At 45.2% G+C, this 18,716-nt stretch overlaps 1 protein-coding gene across 1 annotated transcript; it reads left to right on the forward strand.

Annotated features, from left to right (window-relative positions):
* The first annotated feature begins 639 nt into the window (after positions 1-639).
* Positions 640-16,705, forward strand: LOC142243429 (protein QNR-71-like). The gene is made up of 11 exons (XM_075315358.1): positions 640-821; positions 6,507-6,659; positions 6,738-6,881; positions 6,952-7,116; positions 9,729-9,887; positions 13,062-13,406; positions 13,525-13,677; positions 13,757-13,859; positions 13,937-14,139; positions 14,392-14,479; positions 16,461-16,705. The coding sequence occupies exons 1-11, from the start codon at positions 755-757 to the stop codon at positions 16,609-16,611; spliced, it is 1,731 nt and encodes a 576-aa protein (XP_075171473.1). The 5' UTR covers positions 640-754; the 3' UTR covers positions 16,612-16,705.
* Positions 16,706-18,716: the final 2,011 nt, after the last annotated feature.

The following is an 18,716-nucleotide window of genomic DNA, read 5'->3' on the forward strand; positions in this document are numbered from 1 at the left end:
GTGACTGCCGCCCCAGTGAATCAGTAAGTATGAAGCGCTTGCTCCCACCCCTTTGGATTCTGGTCCTCATAGACTTTATATGGGGACCAGCATCTGGCCAGATACCAGGGGATTGATCTGCCAGTCCTCTGAAATGCAGGGACAAAACGTAAAAAGAATTGACATGCTGCATATTTGTGGTCACCACAAAGATGCAGCCAAAAAAAACCTGCAATGTGCGCACAGCAAAAACGAAATCTCATAGACTTTGCTGGGGAATGAAATACATGCAGTACTGGGACCAAAACTGCACCCGAAAAACACCGCCAAAAAAATGCAGAGTGCGCACAACGCCTAAAAGCGACATATAAAAGCTGAATGTGTATATATGCAATAAAAATACATTTACATAAGAATTGTTTAATCTATAAAAACTACATGAGACTTCATGATTTTTGCGTCAGCTCTTTAACTGCACTGGCAAAAACTGGCAATTTGTGCTGAATTAATGATGAAAAAAGACAACAATGTAGCATTAAGAAACTTCTTAGGTCTGAGATTCTTGGGAGTGACTCAGAAGCACATGAGCAGGGAGGCTGGGTCTGCCCTTGAGACCAGACATCTCTCCCTGATCCCATCACATGATGGGCCTGCAGCTTCTCATATACAGGAGGAGGGATCAGGGGGATCCACTGCTGGTTCCTGCAGCTGGGACTTGTTGGACACAATTTAAATGCTGGGGTGAGATCCCTGAGCAGCTCAGTCAGTGTTCAGGATGCTGCAGGCAGCAGTGCAGGGGCTGGTGGTGCTCTGCCTGGTCTCAGGCATCCAGGCAGGAAAAAGTAAGTGAGGGGTTAACTGGTTTGGTTGTTAGAAACTTTAGTACAAGATCCACAATGTATATTCTAGACTGAGACGCTGAGTAGTCAATAAGATGGGCATCAAGGATCTGTACTGGGCTGCTGGCTATCTAGGGGTCACTAATAACTGCACTGTTGTGTCCACACTGGGGCTTACTGGTTTCTAAGCTATAGTCACTGTATGTGTAAGGGGGGGCTAAATGTGGCACTCCATGAATAGCACATGTTAAAATGAGACTAACCTATCAGAAACAGATTTCTTAGCTCTCTTCCTCAAACTTGTGGGTAAAATCTTTCTGTGAATACAGACTCTTCCAATACTGATGAGTCTAATTGGTGCCTATAAAGTTCTATGCAGAACTGTCATTTTTTTGAGCACCTGCATTAGCAGGTCTCTATATGTAGCTTCTGCCCTTGTGCTAGATATCCCCTCACTTTAAGGGTATGTTCACATGCAATCTTATTGCTGTGGGGTGTGTTTTCCCCCCCCCCCCCCACACACACACACACTTCGCCTCACATAACGTGCATACAGCATTGTGTGTGTGATCCATAGCTCAGTAACACAGGGTTGCCATGTCAGTGATCGGGTCCCTATGATCGCATTACAGGGACCCGATCGCCAGGGAGAAGTGCTCCTCTCCCTGCCTCCTGAATACTGTGATTGTAGAATTCAGGGTTTAACTACCGGCAGCCAGATCTCAGTTGTAACATTGGCTGTAGACCAAGTGGGGGTATAGAACCTGATCCCCTGTGATCGCCATGACTGAAAAAAGACAAAACAAAATGCGAATGTACGGGTGGGGGGGGGAACTCCAGAAAAAAGGGTTTTTTTTTTTTTTGTTTTTTTTAACACACCCCCGCCAAAAGATGCAGTTTTGTGTACAGAAAATCTGCAATCTGCTACATGGCTACATACCATGTGTACTACTGATTTATGAAACACAATTGTTAATGTTGCTTTTTGTGAGTCTGAGACCTTAAAGATATGTGCGCATGCTGCGTTCTGTCAAGTGCAGAGAAAAACGCATCCCCTGGCAGACTGGACAGCTGTAAACACTGCGTTTGTAAAAAAAAAAAAAAAATGCATGCATTTTGGATGCGTCTTGCATGCATTTTTGACAGTGCGGTCCCATGGCAATTCAGCTCTGCTACATGCCCGCTTACAGCAGATAGATTTGCTCAATGAGAATGAACTTCATTGTTCTCCTCAGTGGCGTACCTACCGCGGTCGCAGCGATCGCGACCGGGCCCGGGAGGTTAGGGGCCCGTTGGCCGCCAGGCTGATCAGCAGCCAGCTCCGGTCAGTGTGATAGGAGCTGCGCTGATCTGTCACAGACCTCACGGCCGCTATTTGACCCGACACCGGGCCCCCCTGCCTGAGGTCAGCGGTGGCACCGGGGCCCCCTACCTGGTGTCAGCGGCTGCGGCGTCTCCCCCGTCACCGCGCACAGTAATGATGAAGCATAGCGCGGCCGGTGCCGCGCTATGCATCACCATTCTCCCCCATGACGTCACTCCCGAGCGACTGCTGTGCTGAGTGCACAGAGTGCAGGACAGGAGGACGCCGACCGCAGCATCGGGAGAACGAGCAGCGGGGAGGACAGCAGCGGTGGAAGGAAGAGAGAAGGTGAGTACTCTCTTATATTAAAAAAAAAAAAGTAAACGGTGGCCAGAGGCTTGGGAAGGCAGTTCTGGGGAAGCTGCATTATTGTACATGGAAGCCTGGAGAGGCTGCTTTAGACATGTAGGTCTGAGGAGGCTGCATTATACGTGGAGTTCTGGGGTAGCTGCATTATTATACATGGAGGTCTGAGGAGGCTGCATTATATATGGAGGCTTGGAGAGGCTGCTTTATACATGGAGGTCTGAGGAGGCTGCATTATTATATATGGAGGTCTGGGGTAGCTGCATTATTATATATGGAGGTCTGGGGTAGCTGCATTATTATATATGGAGGTCTGGGGTAGCTGCATTATTATATATGGAGGTCTGAGGAGGCTGCATTATATATGGAGGTCTGAGGAGGCTGCTTTATATATGGAGGCCTGAGGAGGCTGGGTACATTGTTATACATGGAGGCCTGGAGAAGCTGGCTGCATTATTATATATGGAGGTCTGGGAGGGCTGCATAATACAAAATGAAGGGCACCTTATACATGAAATATAGGGGTGCTTTATGCATGGAGGAGTATGGGGCTGCATAATGCAATATGAAGTCTTATGGGGTTGGGTTATAATACATATAGGACTATGGGGGCTACATTATAATATATGGAGGTTACCTTATACATGGACTATGGGGGTGCATTATAAAACATTGGGGACGATGTGGTTCAGTGTAATATATATGGAGAACTATGGGGTGAATTATAATATATGGAGAACTGAGAAATTCATTATAATAATTGGAGGGCTACTTTATACAAGGACTATAGGGCTGCATTATAATATATGGAGGCCTATGTGGTGCAGTATAATACATGGAGAACTATGGGGTGAAATATAATACATAGAGAACTATGAGAAATTCAAGATAATAATTGAAGGGCTACTTTATACATGGAGGATTATGGGGGTGCAGTATAATATATATGGAGGACTGTGGTGCAGTATTATATATTTAGTACTATGGGGTGAATTATAATGCATGCAGAACTATGGGAAATGCATTATAATACATGGAGGACTATGGAAGTGTATTCTAATATATGAAGGGTTATGTGGGACCCTTTATACTATATGGAAGGCTATGTGGGTGCCATTATTGTATTTGGAGAACTATATACAAGGGGGGACAGAGATACAAGCAGGGGATGGGAACGTTTTGTGCTGAGGGAAAAAGGCTCTTTTCCCTCAGCACCCAGCTTTCCCATGCTCTGATATGGGAAAGCTGGGTGCTGAGGGAAAGATGTATAGCAGAGCATGGGGAAGCAGTGTGCCGAGGACAAGATGGATATCAGAAAATGGGAAAGCTGGGTGCTGAGGGAAAGATGTATAGCAGAGCATGGGGAAGCAGTGTGCCGAGGACAAGATGGATATCAGAAAATGGGAAAGCTGGGTGCTGATAGAGGGATTTCAGATCATGGGAAATCTGGGTGCTGTGGGTAAGAGCCAAGTGTCGGCATCATTATCCTGTACCCCGAGTGTCAGTGTCATTATCCTGTACCCTAAATGTTGATGTACGTGGAGGGGGGGGGCCCAGGTCTGAACTTTGCACCGGGGCCCATCAAACTCTAGTTACGCCCCTGGTTCTCCAGCTCTGTGTGTCGCATCCTGATCAGTGGCCACCTGTGAAGTACTCACCGGTGACCACAAATCCCCTGAGTGACTGATGTGAGCAGTGCGATCAGTGGTGCTGTCACTCGGGTTACCCATGGCCACAGCTTGAGTCCTCCACCTGAGAGCGGTGGCTGCAGGTAACCTGAGTAACGTCACCGCTGATCGTGCGGCTTACTTCAGTTGCTGTGTGGAGCTCAGAGTGGTCGTGGTCTGTGGCAGCTCCTGTCAGTTTCATGTAGCAGAGCTGAAGGAATCATTGGACCTCATGTGTATTGTGTCGGCCCTAGATGGGTGTTTGAGGATTAAAGTGTGTGTGTATGCCTGCGGCAATTCCAGGTGGCTGATGTTTTTTAGGCTGGTGGGGCTCCCTATCTTGAGAATTTTACCTTGGCTGGTATCAAAATTGGGAGGGGGGGGGGGGTGACCGCACGTTGTTTTTGTTTACTATTTTATTTTGCTGCACGATATACACACCCACTGGTGCTTATGATTGGTTGCAGTCAGACACCCCCATGCTGAGTGACAGCTGTCCCAATACAACCAATCATGGGTGCTGGTGGGCGGGGAAAGCAGTGAATACGAGATGGAATAATGAGCGTCTGGCATTTTCAAAAGAGGAAAAGCCGCCAGAGCTTTGTGACAGTCGTGCAGTGCGCATTCAATTTTTGGACTTTTCATAGACTTTGCTGGGGAAGCAGAACACATGCAATTTGGCACTGAAATGCTGCGGTTCAAAACGAGTTTACGTGGGGAAAACGCAACATATGCACACAGCCTAATGTTCCTCTGATCTTGTGGCAATATTTGGCTTTGTACATCTGCAGAAAGTTGGCACAATAAGTGACCATCAATAGTGTCTTGGTTACAGAGGGTGGGTGGAAGCTTTATGAAAATGGCAAATACTGCACAGGTGACATAAAGCTGATGTAGCCTCTCCTCTCTAATCAGGTTATAAGAAATGACACTTCCTGGTGGTGGTGGTGGTTTTTGAGGGTCTGTGGCACCTGGGAATTTGATTTTCTTAAGAAAAATCTGCACCCTCATGCAGTATTCCCATGGTAAAAACACACGTGTGTTGGTCTCTGCAGTTTTTGTTTTTTTACCATTTATCTATGGCAAAAAAAGCAGGTACCTGCTACTTCTGTTTCTACTGCAGAAATTCTGCAGCAAAACCTAATGGGGGGGGGGGGGCACGGTATGTGCACAGCATTTTGGATTTTGCTGGGGAAGGACTGCAGAAAGGCTATGAACAAACTGCACCTTTTTTTGCGGCAAATCCGCAGCAAAAAAGTGTGCGCACAGGGCCTTAAGCTGGCTTCGTTGTTTAAGCATGAACTAGCCATGTTTTTCATAAGCTTAAAGAGGTTGTCAACTACTGGGACATTGATGCCATAGCCTTAGGATAGGTAATCACTGTCTGGCACCCCTGCTGTTCTCAGTGCAGGTGGCCAGTAATACTCAGTTCAGAGCTGCCCCATTCTGGTAGTGGCATGGTACTGCACATCCACCATCAGAGGACTGGAATGCTCCGCAACTGAGCACTGCTAATGCCAAGAACAGACGATCACACCATCTTTAACAAGCTCATGGGCATATATGATGTTTAAACTTGTCAGGGGGAACCCCTGGCCCAATCTGTACATGTTTACTGTGCCTTACTAGTAGGTGGTTTTGTTTTGTGTGGCTTTTTTTTTTTTTTTTTTTTTTTTTAATCCCCTTTCATGTGTGCACCATGTTCTATCTACACAGAACAATGTCTGTAGAGGCAGAACTAAGTGTTTTGGTGGTGAGGTGTTGGTGGGTCTTCTGTGCTGTTGGTAGGTGTTTTGTGCTATTGAGATGACACTGTTACCACAAACCTTAGCCATGACTCATATCAAGTCTTCTATGATACAGGACAAAATGTCAGAGTACAGGACCTGAGACAATGTCTACTAATTAACTGCACATGTTGGGGCCTAGTGCCCCTGCTGAAGGCACAATACAGATATCAGATGGTGGCTATAGTGGGTGCTAAACAATCAAAACTACAGTGTTGCACTTCAAAGTATAACTAGTTGTAATGTTAGCGGTAAGGAATATACATAATATGTAATTCCACAGCTCTTTACATACATTGGCAACACTGTCCCCATTGGGGCTCACAATCTAGATTACCTGTATTATATACTTTTTTTTTTTTTTTTTTTTTTTTTTTTTTTTTGTGGGAGGAAACCCATGAAAGCACAAGGAACATACAAACTCCTTGCAGATGGTTTCCTTAGTGGGATTTGAACCCAGGACCCCAGCGCTGCGAGACCGCTGAGCTACAGTGTATGAATATCTTTTAGCGGCTTAAATAAAGGGCGTGTGTATATTCTCAATATGTTGTGTCCAACTGAACAGGGTTTCAGGATGTAATGGAGTTTGGAAGGAAATCTGGCTCTACAGGTCCCAGTAACCATATTGCTGGCTGGTCTCCTGATACCAACTCTTGGGATGAGAAACTCTACCCTGCCTGGAAGTCTGGTGACTCTAGATGGGATAACTGCTGGAGAGGTATTATGCGAGATGTACGCATGTCTCCATTTCACTGACAATTGCTCTCAATCATGCTGCCTTAATCTTTCTGTCTAGGTGGCAAAGTGGTGGCATTGCTGACCAGTGACAGCCCTGCGCTGATAGGGTCAAATATCACATTTGCTGTGACCCTGCAGTTTCCCAGATGTCAGAAAGAAAATGATGATGGAGACATTGAATATGAAAGAGGATGTGGAAATGGTAAATGCAGCTTTACAGTGTTAGATTCTGAATCCTGGCATGAGGCCATGTAATATCTTTGTCCTTCTAGTTTCCTCCAATTCCCTGGACCAATATGTGTACAACTGGACCAAGTGGATGGACTTCTGTGATGAAGGAAACTGCAGTTTCTCCAGCAACTTTCCAGATGGGAAACCATTCCCACATCACCCGCACTGGAGACGACACAACTTCATATACATCTTCTCCACCCAAGGTAAAGGTTGTGCCTTTTTAATGTTGGCTGTATCCTTAAGATGTCAGTTGCGTATTGTAAAGAACTTTAGTCTGGGGGTGCTTGTCATCTTGGTAAAACAAGTCCTTCCCTACCTATAGGAGACATGATGGCAACTTTTTGAATTGAGTGTCTGACCGCTGGTACTAACAAGCAAAATGGGGCTTCTTTATTCCAGTTGTAGAATGAAGCCAGATGTCCAGCTGCCTCTCCACTCATTCTCTGGCTTCAGCTTTTTCTGGCAGTTGGACATCTGACCTGATGCTTTATGTAGTAGGATAAAACTTCCATTCTACTGATCAGTGCAGATGGAGCAGCCAGAAACTGATCCATGAGATATTGCCTATCCCCTGGACTGGTGAGGTTGTCTGATTTTAAAGAAATCAACTTAAGTTTTGGTTGGGGTTTTTTTTTTTTTTTTTGTTTTTTTTTTTTCCCTTCTCTCTAACAGAATTGCATTGTCAGATCACTATAATCACAGGATGCAGCAGAACCTTGATAAAGCCAGGTAGCATGGGTGGAAAATGATGAAACAACAAATTCATGGACTGGTGGTTGCTTAGTGTTAGAATTATGTGCTGCCCCAGAGGTCTCTGTCACAGTGGTGGCTCTGAGCGGTGATGTGGCCATACCGGGTGCAAGCGACAGGCTTTTTGTAATTGGGTATAAAAAAAATTTTTTTAGAAAGGGAGAAAAATAAAAAAACAAGTTTGTGAAGCCATTTGGGATGTTTGGCTGTGGTATGGCCGGGCACTGCTGGTGGGCCCCAGAAGTTAGGTGGTGAAGCACCAGAGGGTTGTAATCGTGCCCTCCTTAACTAGGGCTTGGTCTGGGGGGGGTGTTGAGGTAGGGCACGGCAGGGAATAATTCAGCCATAGACAGGACAGGGAGCTTTTACTGAAGCTCTGCATAACAGTCCTTGACACTCTACAGTCTTCACAATGATGGTGGTTTTCTCTGCCTCGATGGGAGTTTGGCTTCTCTGGTGTGTGGTGATAGTGTACTCTTCCTGCCACTATTTCCCTACCTGGGGAATAGGTATCTTTGTATCCTTGGATTTCCAAGACAAGAAGAATCTGGACTTTTGATCCCTTTTGGTGCACAGGTGACTGGAGACCTGTAGGAAAACTCTACTACTTCTTTCTACTACTACTACTACTTCTTTCCTGACTCGCATGTGCCACTGTGCTCCCAGGCAAATGTCACTGCCCCTTGTAAAAAGGCTGCAGTCTCTCAGTTCTGTCACTGACCTTGAAGGCACCGATGACCTAGAGACTGATACCTCTGGAGGGCCAGCTACATTTGTCAGGGTATCTAGAAAATCACCTCAGGACAGGACCTCTCCTCAGTACACTCCTCACTTCACCTCACACGTCGACCAACTGCCACTCACTCAAATTTACCTCAGAGCTAAGCTCCTCCCCTTTCTCCTAGGGCTCGTCACTCAAGACTTTTTTTTATTTTTTTTTTTTTTGTGAGCAGCAGATAAATCTAAACTGTGCCCACGCTGCGGAAAATGCACGGATTTTGCCGCAGATTTCTCGCGGAAAAGCCACGGATCTTCCAGAAATTTGCAGCACAGCTACTCCCCAGCCATTTCTATGGCATTTGGGAAATGCTGTGCCCACGCTGCGGATTTTTGCGCAGCGGAAATCGTGCGGAGTTCCATGTGGAAAAATGTGCAGCATGGCAATTATTGTTGCGGATTTCTCCGCAGGGTCCCATATACTTACCTGCCTCACCGGAGTCACTTTCTCCGTCCGGTGTACAGCAGCGCGGTATATCCAGGTCAGGAAGGAAGAGGTGGGCGGGGCCTGCACGAGCTCCGGTCATGTGACAGCCGGAGCTAGTTCAGGCCCACCCACCTTCTCATGAAGACGCTGAGTGACCCAGCTGCCGGAAAGCGAGGTGCTGCATGATGGAGGTGAGTATGAGCACCCCGATCACTGCAGCACTTGTTCTGCATTGAGGATGCAGTGCCGAAGCCATGGTACTGTATCCTCAATGCAGAAAGCCCGCACCATATCCGCAGGACATTCCGCAGCATGGAAACAGACAAAAGTTGTGGTGCGGTTTCCTGGGAGCACCTGCGGAATGTCTTGCGGATATATCCACAGGACACTGTCCCCGTGGGCACATAGCCTAAGGCTTACAATACATGTCATACAGATGGCAAGAGACATGTGATATTTGTGGCGACTAGGCACAGGGCGCCACAATTAAACATGGATAAGGCTTGTGTAGGGCCTCAGGCACAGACATGGTGCAGGTTCCAGTTTATAGCCTATTGGTGACGCCCAGCACTAAGTGCACCCACAGGAACAGGCAACCTAGTTTAAAAAGCCAACATTGAGTGGCTGCATCTGGAATAGAAATTTAAAAAAAAAAGCAGTAAAAGATTATAAATGAGGATTACCTTTTCATTTAAACACATTTTTTCAACCTGTTGTGATTAAAAAAAATAAATTAAATTTGAGGTGTGCTGCTGCATAGGATGGGATGATTCTGCTCCCCCCAGAATGCTTAGTGACTTGTACTTGCTGTAGCTGACTACTTTATTCAGATATGACTAGTGATTTTCTTTCTTTGCTCAGGCCAGTATTTCCAAAAGATGGGGCGATCTTCTGCCATTTTGTCCATAAATACTACAAACATCACAGCCGGCACACAAATGATTGAAGTCACTGTCTTCAGAAGAGGTTACCGGAAGCATTACCCAGTTGCTAAAGCAAGCAGTATTTATGTAGTAACTGGTAAGTTGTGAAGTAGTGTGCACAGGACAGTCTACAAATGCAGTGGTAGCTGATGCCTACATGACCCTTAGTGCGTGCGTCTCATTACTCATGTGCCTTACTTTCTCCTCAATCTGCCCCAAAAAACCTTTTCTGTAGCATTTGTCCCTGCCAAGAGATGCTGATATTTCTGCACCAAATATTCAGTGTGTGCACATATCCTTAAGGTCAAGAAATCTGTTGCAAAGGGTCAGTCATGGAAGATGTGTAGTCCCCATTAGGCACTGTGCTGTACTGATTGCTCTGTAAATGAAATGCTGGGGTTTTCATACCCACACTACATGCATTGCCAGAGCTTAACTTGCTGACAGATCACATGTTGTTGTATGACAACATGAAGTGGAGACCCTGATTCCAGTGATGTCACTTGCTGGGTGGTGTGCTGTTTCAATAACACTGGTCAACGCAATTTTTCTGGGAAAAGGTTTTAAACCATATTCAATTTTGCCTGATTACAAATATGAACTTTGTTTTTGGCTATCACATCAGGATTTCGAGATTTTTCAATTTTTGATAAAACATTCAATATGACTTATGATAACACTATTTTAGGTACTACATTTTAGGTTTTTTTTTGTTTTTTTTTTTTATCACGGAATAACAAAGATTACAAAGTTTATGTACAGAAAATCAAATATACCTAAAGAATTAAACAAACAACAAAATAGAAAAACACATACTGTATATATGGCACACAGATAAATGGCAGTTATTTGAACTTTCTTTTCTTGGCTGATCTGTGATGTACAGCTTCTGGGTTGTCTCTCATCAAGCGCCAGCAATAGTCATATGCAAGTCCCACCGGCCTTGATACCGTTCTTCCATTGTTTTAATGTCCTGATGAAAACGCTCCCCTTGTTCCTCTCACATCCCCAAGGTTCTCTGGAAAAAAAGTCCAAATGGCTGTGTAAATAGTGAATCTTGATACTCATTCTACATCCAAGATTTCGCTGACTCATTAGTAGCTCTTCCACTATCTCTTACAAGTTGCCTGCTTTATTCCCTAGAAAATTCTGCATTACAAGTTCTTCTGTCTCATTCATTGATGTGGTAACACTTATGAGAGACCCAAATTTTATTTGAGGTCCATCAAATATTCCAGCCTTTTTCTTCTCTTCACTAAGACCAGGAAAAGTTAAACATATATAGTTAAAGCATTCTCCACTGTGATTGAGAGCTTTGACGAACTGCTTCATCAATCAAGGTTTTATGTGCAAGGGAGGAAAGGCAATGTTCTTCCTATCCACTAGAGGATCATGGATGACATTCTTATCACCAGATGCCAAACGCTGTCTGAGGCCATTCAGTTTTAACCCAATGCTCTGCTGTAGCTCCACTGTCCCAGTAGCACAGAAAACAAGGGTGTTTTGTGTACCCTCCTTGCAGACCCAAAAGAAAGTTTAACTATTTTCAAATCAACACAAATTAACCACCCATGAACATTATATTGTAACCTCTCGAACAATCTTGATGATTTTAAATTCTTTAAGTTTTACAGAATGACCTATTGGTACAGAGCCATACTTATTTCCATTGTGTAACAGAACACATTTTAAACTTCTTTTGGAACGATCAATAAAAAGCCTCCAATCCCTTGAATCATATGCTGGAAGTCCCATAAAGAGAAGTAGCCCTTAAACATCAGTACAGTAGACAAGCAGGCCATCTGAATGGAAGTACTTACGCAGTTCTGCTTCCCTGTTACGATAAAATGAGGCACTTGTTCCAGGTTTCAACATTCGATTCTCTTGTCTTGAACCCAATAGTTCAGCAGACTCTTTTGGTAGATATTTCAATAAATAAAACAGTACCTGCACGCGACTGTGTACGTTGAAAACTGTTTCCCATTTGTTAAAGTAATTATGCATGTTCAAAGAAAACAAAGATACAGTGGAACCTTTAACGAGAACAATCTGTTCTGGGAGTGTTCTTGTTAACCAAGTTTACTCGTTCAGCAAAGCAAGATTTCCCATAGGAAATCATTGCAATGCAGACAATTCGTTCCACAACTTGTTAAATGTCCCAACCTGGTCCCCTATTGTCATTCCACACATGCACAAGCATACGCACATATTATGCTTACCTTCCGTTCCATCACCGGTCTCCTGGGACTTGCTGTACGCTAGTACGGGCGGTGTTTCGGGTATCCATGACGATGGAGGAATTTTTGCACCCAGGGCACTGACTTCAGAGGCAAGCAACTCCTGCCTTTGATTTGTCCGCGCACTGCCTTTGAGTAGCGTCTGACAGCGGAACTTCCTGCCTCGTCGTGCTGCCCGCTGATGCACATCCTGGAGCGGCGAACTACAGGACCCAGGAGGCCGGCAATGGAACGGAAGCTACACATGTTCACCTTACCTTCCGTTCCATTGCCGGCCTCCTGGGTCCTGTTGTTCGCCGCGAGGATTCCTCCCTCGTCGCGATGCACCGGCGAATTAAAAGAACCATGAGTCCGGCAATGGAACGGAAGGTAAGGTGAGCATAATACTGTTTGTGTGTTTGTGCTTGTGTGTTCGTGTGGACTGTAAGAGCGCGGTGGATGTACGGAACCGTAAGTGTGTGCAGTGAGAATTTTGCTCGTACAGCAAAGCTTTCTCGTAAACATCGTTAAAAATTACAGAAAGCTTTGCTTAAGCAAAATTCTCTAACTGGGTTACTCGTTAAGCGAGGTTCCACTGTATTCTCATTTATTGGGAGACTATAAATTTACTTTAGTGAACTGTATAAACCGGCACTTTTGATACACTACCTATATTCATGGAATTCATGAAAATGGGATATATACCTATAGGGCAAAAACATGATGTGATAGAGAAATTATAAAATCAGATTTGCATTAAGCACCCTCAAATTAGTCTAAAACTGTTCTTAAAGTCCATGCCAGAATTTTTTTTTTTTTTTTTTTGTAGACTAGTGTAATTGTGTTATCGTAGGAGATTATTGCCTTGTCTCCTAGTCCCCCTGCTGTGTAACATCCCTCCTCTCAGCACTGACTAGCTGGTCCCACTAGCGTACACAAGGGTGCCCCTTGGTGGGGTTATACAAAGCTCAGCATTTAAGCCTCTGCCACATCTGCTCAGAACTTACTTTATTTCCTTTTTTTTTTTTTTTTACTTTTTTTTTTTTTAACTTTAGATCAAATTCCATTTTATATGAAGCTGTCTCAAAAGAATGACAAGAATTCCTCAGACAACATCTTTATTAAGAATTCATCGATCACCTTTGATGTCAGAATCCATGATCCAAGCCATTATCTGAATAAATCTAAACTGAGCTTTGCCTGGGATTATGGTGATGGGAATGATTCGCTTTCCAATAGTCCAGTCTCTACTCATAACTACACCCAGATTGGAAACTTCAGTGTTAACTTCACTATCAAAGCTGCCATTCCTGGTCCATGTAAACCAGCTACACCCACTCCAATCCATACAACACTTCTACCAACTCCCACCAGTGCTTTCACCACTACCAATTCCACTGGTAAGTAGGAATGTGACTAATATTGACGTAATATGGAGCTTTCATGAGTGTCCTGTGCAGGGGCCCAAATCTCACATGATCTCATTATGATGGAAAATATACAACCTTTTCCTTGCAGGTAACTCCACAGATCTACCACCCACTGACACTCCTCAGCCCACTGAGATATCCAATGTTACCACTGGCCATACAACCGCTCCATACACAACCCCTGCTCCAGACTGCTTCATATACAGATATGGCTATTACAAGAACAACATCACAATTGTCGGTGAGTTCCCTGCTCCTTCTACACTAATGTTGGCAATATAAAGGGCCTGGATCCTTACTACTTTACTACCTTTTTTTAGATGGTATCCTTGAGGTCAATATCATTGAAATGACAAGTGTCCAAGTATCCGCATCTCCAAGTGGAAACTCTGTAATTGACTTTGTGGTCACTTGTGAAGGAAGGTATGTCTCTGCAAATAGTGACAATATCTGTAACACTTCTACTGCTGCTCCTTGTCTGATGGCCACTGTTCCTTCAGCCTCCCTACAGATGCCTGTACAATAGTCTCAGATGACAGCTGCATGGTTCCCCGAGACATGGTGTGTGATGAAGTTCCAGCTTCTGCTCAATGCTTGCTGACCCTAAGAAGGGCATTTGAGCCAGGATCCTACTGTGTCAATATTACTCTGAGCAATGGTGCAAGTTTGGCTCTTGCCAGTACACTGGTGTCTATAGATGGTGGTAAGTGGCTCTGTACTGGTAATATCCAGCCAGCTCCTCGAGTAGAAACAAACACTCTTAAGAAGCTTACAAATGAATAAGCGACCTCTCCTTTTATATTACAAACACTGTCTTAAACTGCTTGGTTATTTTCCTCCACTTTTAGTCAATAACTAACATTTTTGGCCTTCAAATATGCTGTTGCATGACACTAGTTTCCACACTGGGTTTGTTTTTAGTTTCCATACCTAATCTAGATTTCCTCTTTTCTAGGGTCTACACAACAGTCGGCTTCTACAGTACTTATTCCTCTCGCTCTCGTAGCCCTTGTTGCTCTACTGATCGGTGTTGCTTTGTACAGGTGAGTGTTTGTTCCAGCACTTTAACCCATTCACACCAAAGCACGTACCAGTGTCTGTCCAATTACCTCAGGTGGCAAGCCAGTCACAAGACACCAATGGGTTGGCATGGCAGTGGGGGTGTAAGATGAGTTTCCCTACCCCCATCTATTGCTGCCATGAGACATTGTTTCCTGTGAATGTCAGCAGAGCTCCAACTCTGTGAAGGCAACTTCACACATAACGAGATCACTAATGACATCGTTGCAACGTCAGTTTCTATGACTAAACAACGACTTCACCACCGATCTCGTTATGTTTGACATGTACCAACGATCCGCCCCCTGCTGTGAGGTCGTTGTATGTCCTGGGCCATTTTTTTTGGCTCTGAGTCCTGCTGGGCAGGATGGATCTGTATGTTTTGACACCTACCAACGATCTCACTAACTACCTAGATGAGAACTTAAAGTGTGACACGTAGGCGTGTAGTTTCGTTACCTTTTCTGGGCCCCCTCTGCACTGATTGGTTGGCGCTGAACAGTACTGTGTTCTGATTGGTTATCGCTTCATGCTTTGTTCCTTTTTTGAACCTTGCTTTTGAGGATAGAACCTGCGACTACACCCGGATTCATTTGTACTTTGTTCCCGATTTGCTTTTCGGATCGAAGCTGAAGTCGCAGGTTCTATCCTCAAAGCAAGGCTCAAAGGGAAAAAGGATGAAGAGATACAAAGTTGCCTTCTAGGCCGGCCGCCTAATCAGAACGCAGTATTGGCCCCTGAGTGGAGGGGTGTGGAAAAGGCAACGCATATGCACGCCTACGTGGCTTAGAGTCAAACACTATGCCCCTATTCGAGGTCGGAATCGTTACATAGCTGCTGTGTCACAGGGTCCCAATGACCAACGAGATCGTTATACAGGTCGCTGCATCGTTACTAAAGTCGTTGGGAAAATGACTGACATCTCACAAACTACTTAACGATCCGGAAACTGTGACGTAGTAACTTTGTATGACTGGACCTTAAGGCTGGTTTCAGACATCCATGGTTAATCAGGTACAGGCCCCACAGTTATGGTGATACGTGTGAGATGTGTTTGCATGTGTCTGACATGTACCGGAGAAAACACGTGTCTTTTGAAATAAGATTTGTTGTGTGGGGTGTGTTTTTTTTTTTTTTTTTTTTGTGTTTTGTTCTATATTCACCTGTATCCAGCGATGCGTCTTCGGTTCTCCTGTCTCCTACTTCTGACCCCCTTTTAATTATGCTAATTAAATCACTGCACCTCAGACCTTGAAGCAGGAGCCTTGCAGGGGGCAATCGCTAGTGACAGGTGATTATCCAGCAAGCAGTGTGCGTGCAGTGACATCTAGGAGGTCAGTGGACTTCCCAACGATCTCCTGATTACACCCACACTACAGCATGTGTCACGATGGTGACTGCACAGGTTTACAGAGCTCATTGGGAACTCTAATGACCTGGAGACACTGCACGCAAACTCTGATGAATAATCACCTGTTCGTGGCGATGCTTCTGCTGCGGGGGTGAGACAGCAAAGCTGAAGAAAGCAGCTCTGGATACAAGTGAATATGTATATGTAGGCATGTGTTTTCTCTGTATGTCACACTGATCACATCAGTGTGTGATGCTAGAGGGAAAGTGTCCAGAGAATAACATGTGTACGTGTGGCATCAGTGTTAAAAACTGATGTCACACGTACCTGAAACACTGACATCTGAAACCAGCCTAACACAGCATTTCTCTTGATCAGAGCAATGCTTCAGTGTCCGCCTGATCAGGAGAAGCAATTGGAGTGTAGAGCCATAAAGTCCCTAGTGGAACTAGGGTTGAAGGGGTTAATGTGACTCTGGGATTCACTTGTAACCTTAACTCAATCCAGGCTCTGCTAATTCCAGATGTGACCAAGCTACCAAACATGCAGTAGTCCATAAATTGGCACAGCCTTATGCATACTCTATAAATTTTATATTTTTTTTTTTTTTCTAGGAAATCTAAGGAATACAAGCCTATTGCAAATGCTTCAGCTGGACAGAGCGGTCAAGGATTTGCTGTGTACTTCAGTCAGGTCAAAAATGTCTTCTTCAAACGAAACAATGAGCATGATCCTCTACTGAAAAGCAAGGCTACAATAATATAAGCGTTTGCTTCACATGTAAATGTCTGCCATGTTCTGGTATTCTGCTGTTTCATCTCAGGTGGAAAAGCTGTATTCAATAAAGTTCTTAAAATAACTTCCATCTGTGTTTCTTAGCTGTTCCCTAATATATCTTGGGATCTTGTTAGGCAGACTTAAGGCTGGAAACACATCTATGCGAGTAAAATCGGTCCGACTGGGCTGGAAAAAAACTCGGCTGATTTTAGTTCACGTTAGGTCAGAGTGCAACGCAAGTGCAATGCTTTTTCTTATTTTACTAGCGTGTGTAATGTGTATCTTTTTACTATGTCATCTGCCATTCAGCTTTGCTACATGGCCGCTGACAGCAAACAGACAGCCATGTAGCAGAGCTGAATGGCAGATGACAGCAGACAGAGCGTGGGATCAGAATGAACTCGGGTGAACGTCACCCGACTTCATTGTCATGCTGTCGCTCTGTCTGTGCCGCGTCCTGATTAGCGGTCACCTGTGAAGGGCTAACCGGTGACCGCTAATCCCCTGAGTGACTGAAGTTAGCAGCCCTCTCTTGTACTCACCGATCCCCGGCACTGCGTTCACACTGCTCCGGCGGCTTTTACTATTTTGAAAAAGCTGGCCGCTCAATAAACAATCTTATTCCCTGCTTTCCCCGCCCACAGGCGCCTATGATTAATTGCAGTGAGACACACCCCCACGCTGAGTGACAGGTGTCTCACTGCACCCAATCACAGCCGCCGGTGGGCGTGTCTATACTGTGCAGTGAAATAATTAAATAAAAAAAACCAGCGTGCGGTCCCCCTAATTTTAATACCAACCAGATAAAGCCATATGGCTGAAGGCTGGTATTCTCAGGATGGGGAGCTCCACGTTATGGGAGCCCCCCAGCCTAACAATATCAGTCAGCAGCCGCCCAGAATTGCCGCATACATTAGATGCGACAGTTCTGGGACTGTACCCGGCTCTTCCCGATTTTGCCCTGGTGCGTTGGCAATCGGGGTAATAGGGAGTTATTGGCAGCCCATAGCTGCTACTAAATCCTAGATTAATCATGTCGGGTGTCTCCACGTGATATCTTCCATGATTAATCTGTAAGCCACACACCCCACACACCCCACACACCCCACACACCCCCAGCGTCGCTTCCAGCTCTGCTGCATGAAGGTGACCGGAGCTGCAGAAGACACTGCCGCTCCTGGCAGCTCCATGCAGCAACTAAGGGGAGTAATGCGATCAGCTAAGCTGTCACTGAGGTTACCCGGTGGCCGTGGGTAACCTCAGTAACAGCTCAGCTGATCGTGACTCTCCATTTGCTGCGTGGAGCTGACAGGAGCGGCGGTGTCTTCTGCATCTTTGGTCACCTTCATGCAGCAGAGCTGGAAGCGACGCTGGACCATCCTGGATTACGCCGGACATGAAGGTCTTTTTGGGGCTTATTAAATTTGTGAACCAGGGAATGTTAGTGTGGCACCAGGGCAAATTGGGAAGAGCCGGGTGCAGTCCCAGAACTGTTGCATCTAATGTATGCGCCAATTCTGGGTGGCTGATATTGTTAGGCTGGGGGGCTCCCCATCCTGAGAATACCAGCCTTCAGCTGTATGGCTTTATCTGGCTGGTATTAAAATTAGGGGGGGGCCACACTTTTTTTTTTTTTATAATTTATTTCACTGCACAGTATACACACCCACTGGCTGCTGTGATTGGTTGCAGTGAGACACGCCCCCACGCTGAGTGACAGGTGTCTCACTGCACCCAATCATAGGTGCCTGTGGGTGGGGAAAGCAGGGAATACGAGATTGTTTAATGAACGACTGGCTTTTTCAAAATAGTTAAAAGCTGCTGGAGCAGTGTGAATGCCGCGCTGGGGAACTGTGAGTATGAGAGGAGGGGAAAATGACCGACAGACTGAGAGAGGGACAGAGATAGTGACGGACCGACAGAAAATAGAGACCGAGAGGGAGAGACCGACTGACAGAGAATAGTGATTGACAGACATTGTGACACATCACTCGTTTCCAGTGTTTTAGGAAACATGCGAGAAATGTATTTAGAAAATCGCATGTTACTAGGATGGTGAGTGCCATCCGATTTATTTACACGCTCCCATAGAC

This window comes from Anomaloglossus baeobatrachus, chromosome 6, assembly GCF_048569485.1.
Source record: "Anomaloglossus baeobatrachus isolate aAnoBae1 chromosome 6, aAnoBae1.hap1, whole genome shotgun sequence".
Taxonomy (NCBI): domain Eukaryota; kingdom Metazoa; phylum Chordata; class Amphibia; order Anura; family Aromobatidae; genus Anomaloglossus; species Anomaloglossus baeobatrachus.

Bases quoted from the DNA above. Each gene is read 5' to 3' on its own strand.
- LOC142243429 (XM_075315358.1), top strand. From the start codon at position 755: ATGCTGCAGGCAGCAGTGCAGGGGCTGGTGGTGCTCTGCCTGGTCTCA. The intron at 822-6,506 runs GTAAGTGAGGGG...CCAACTGAACAG, and splicing joins AGGCATCCAGGCAGGAAAAA to GGTTTCAGGATGTAATGGAG. The intron at 7,117-9,728 runs GTAAAGGTTGTG...TTCTTTGCTCAG, and splicing joins ATACATCTTCTCCACCCAAG to GCCAGTATTTCCAAAAGATG.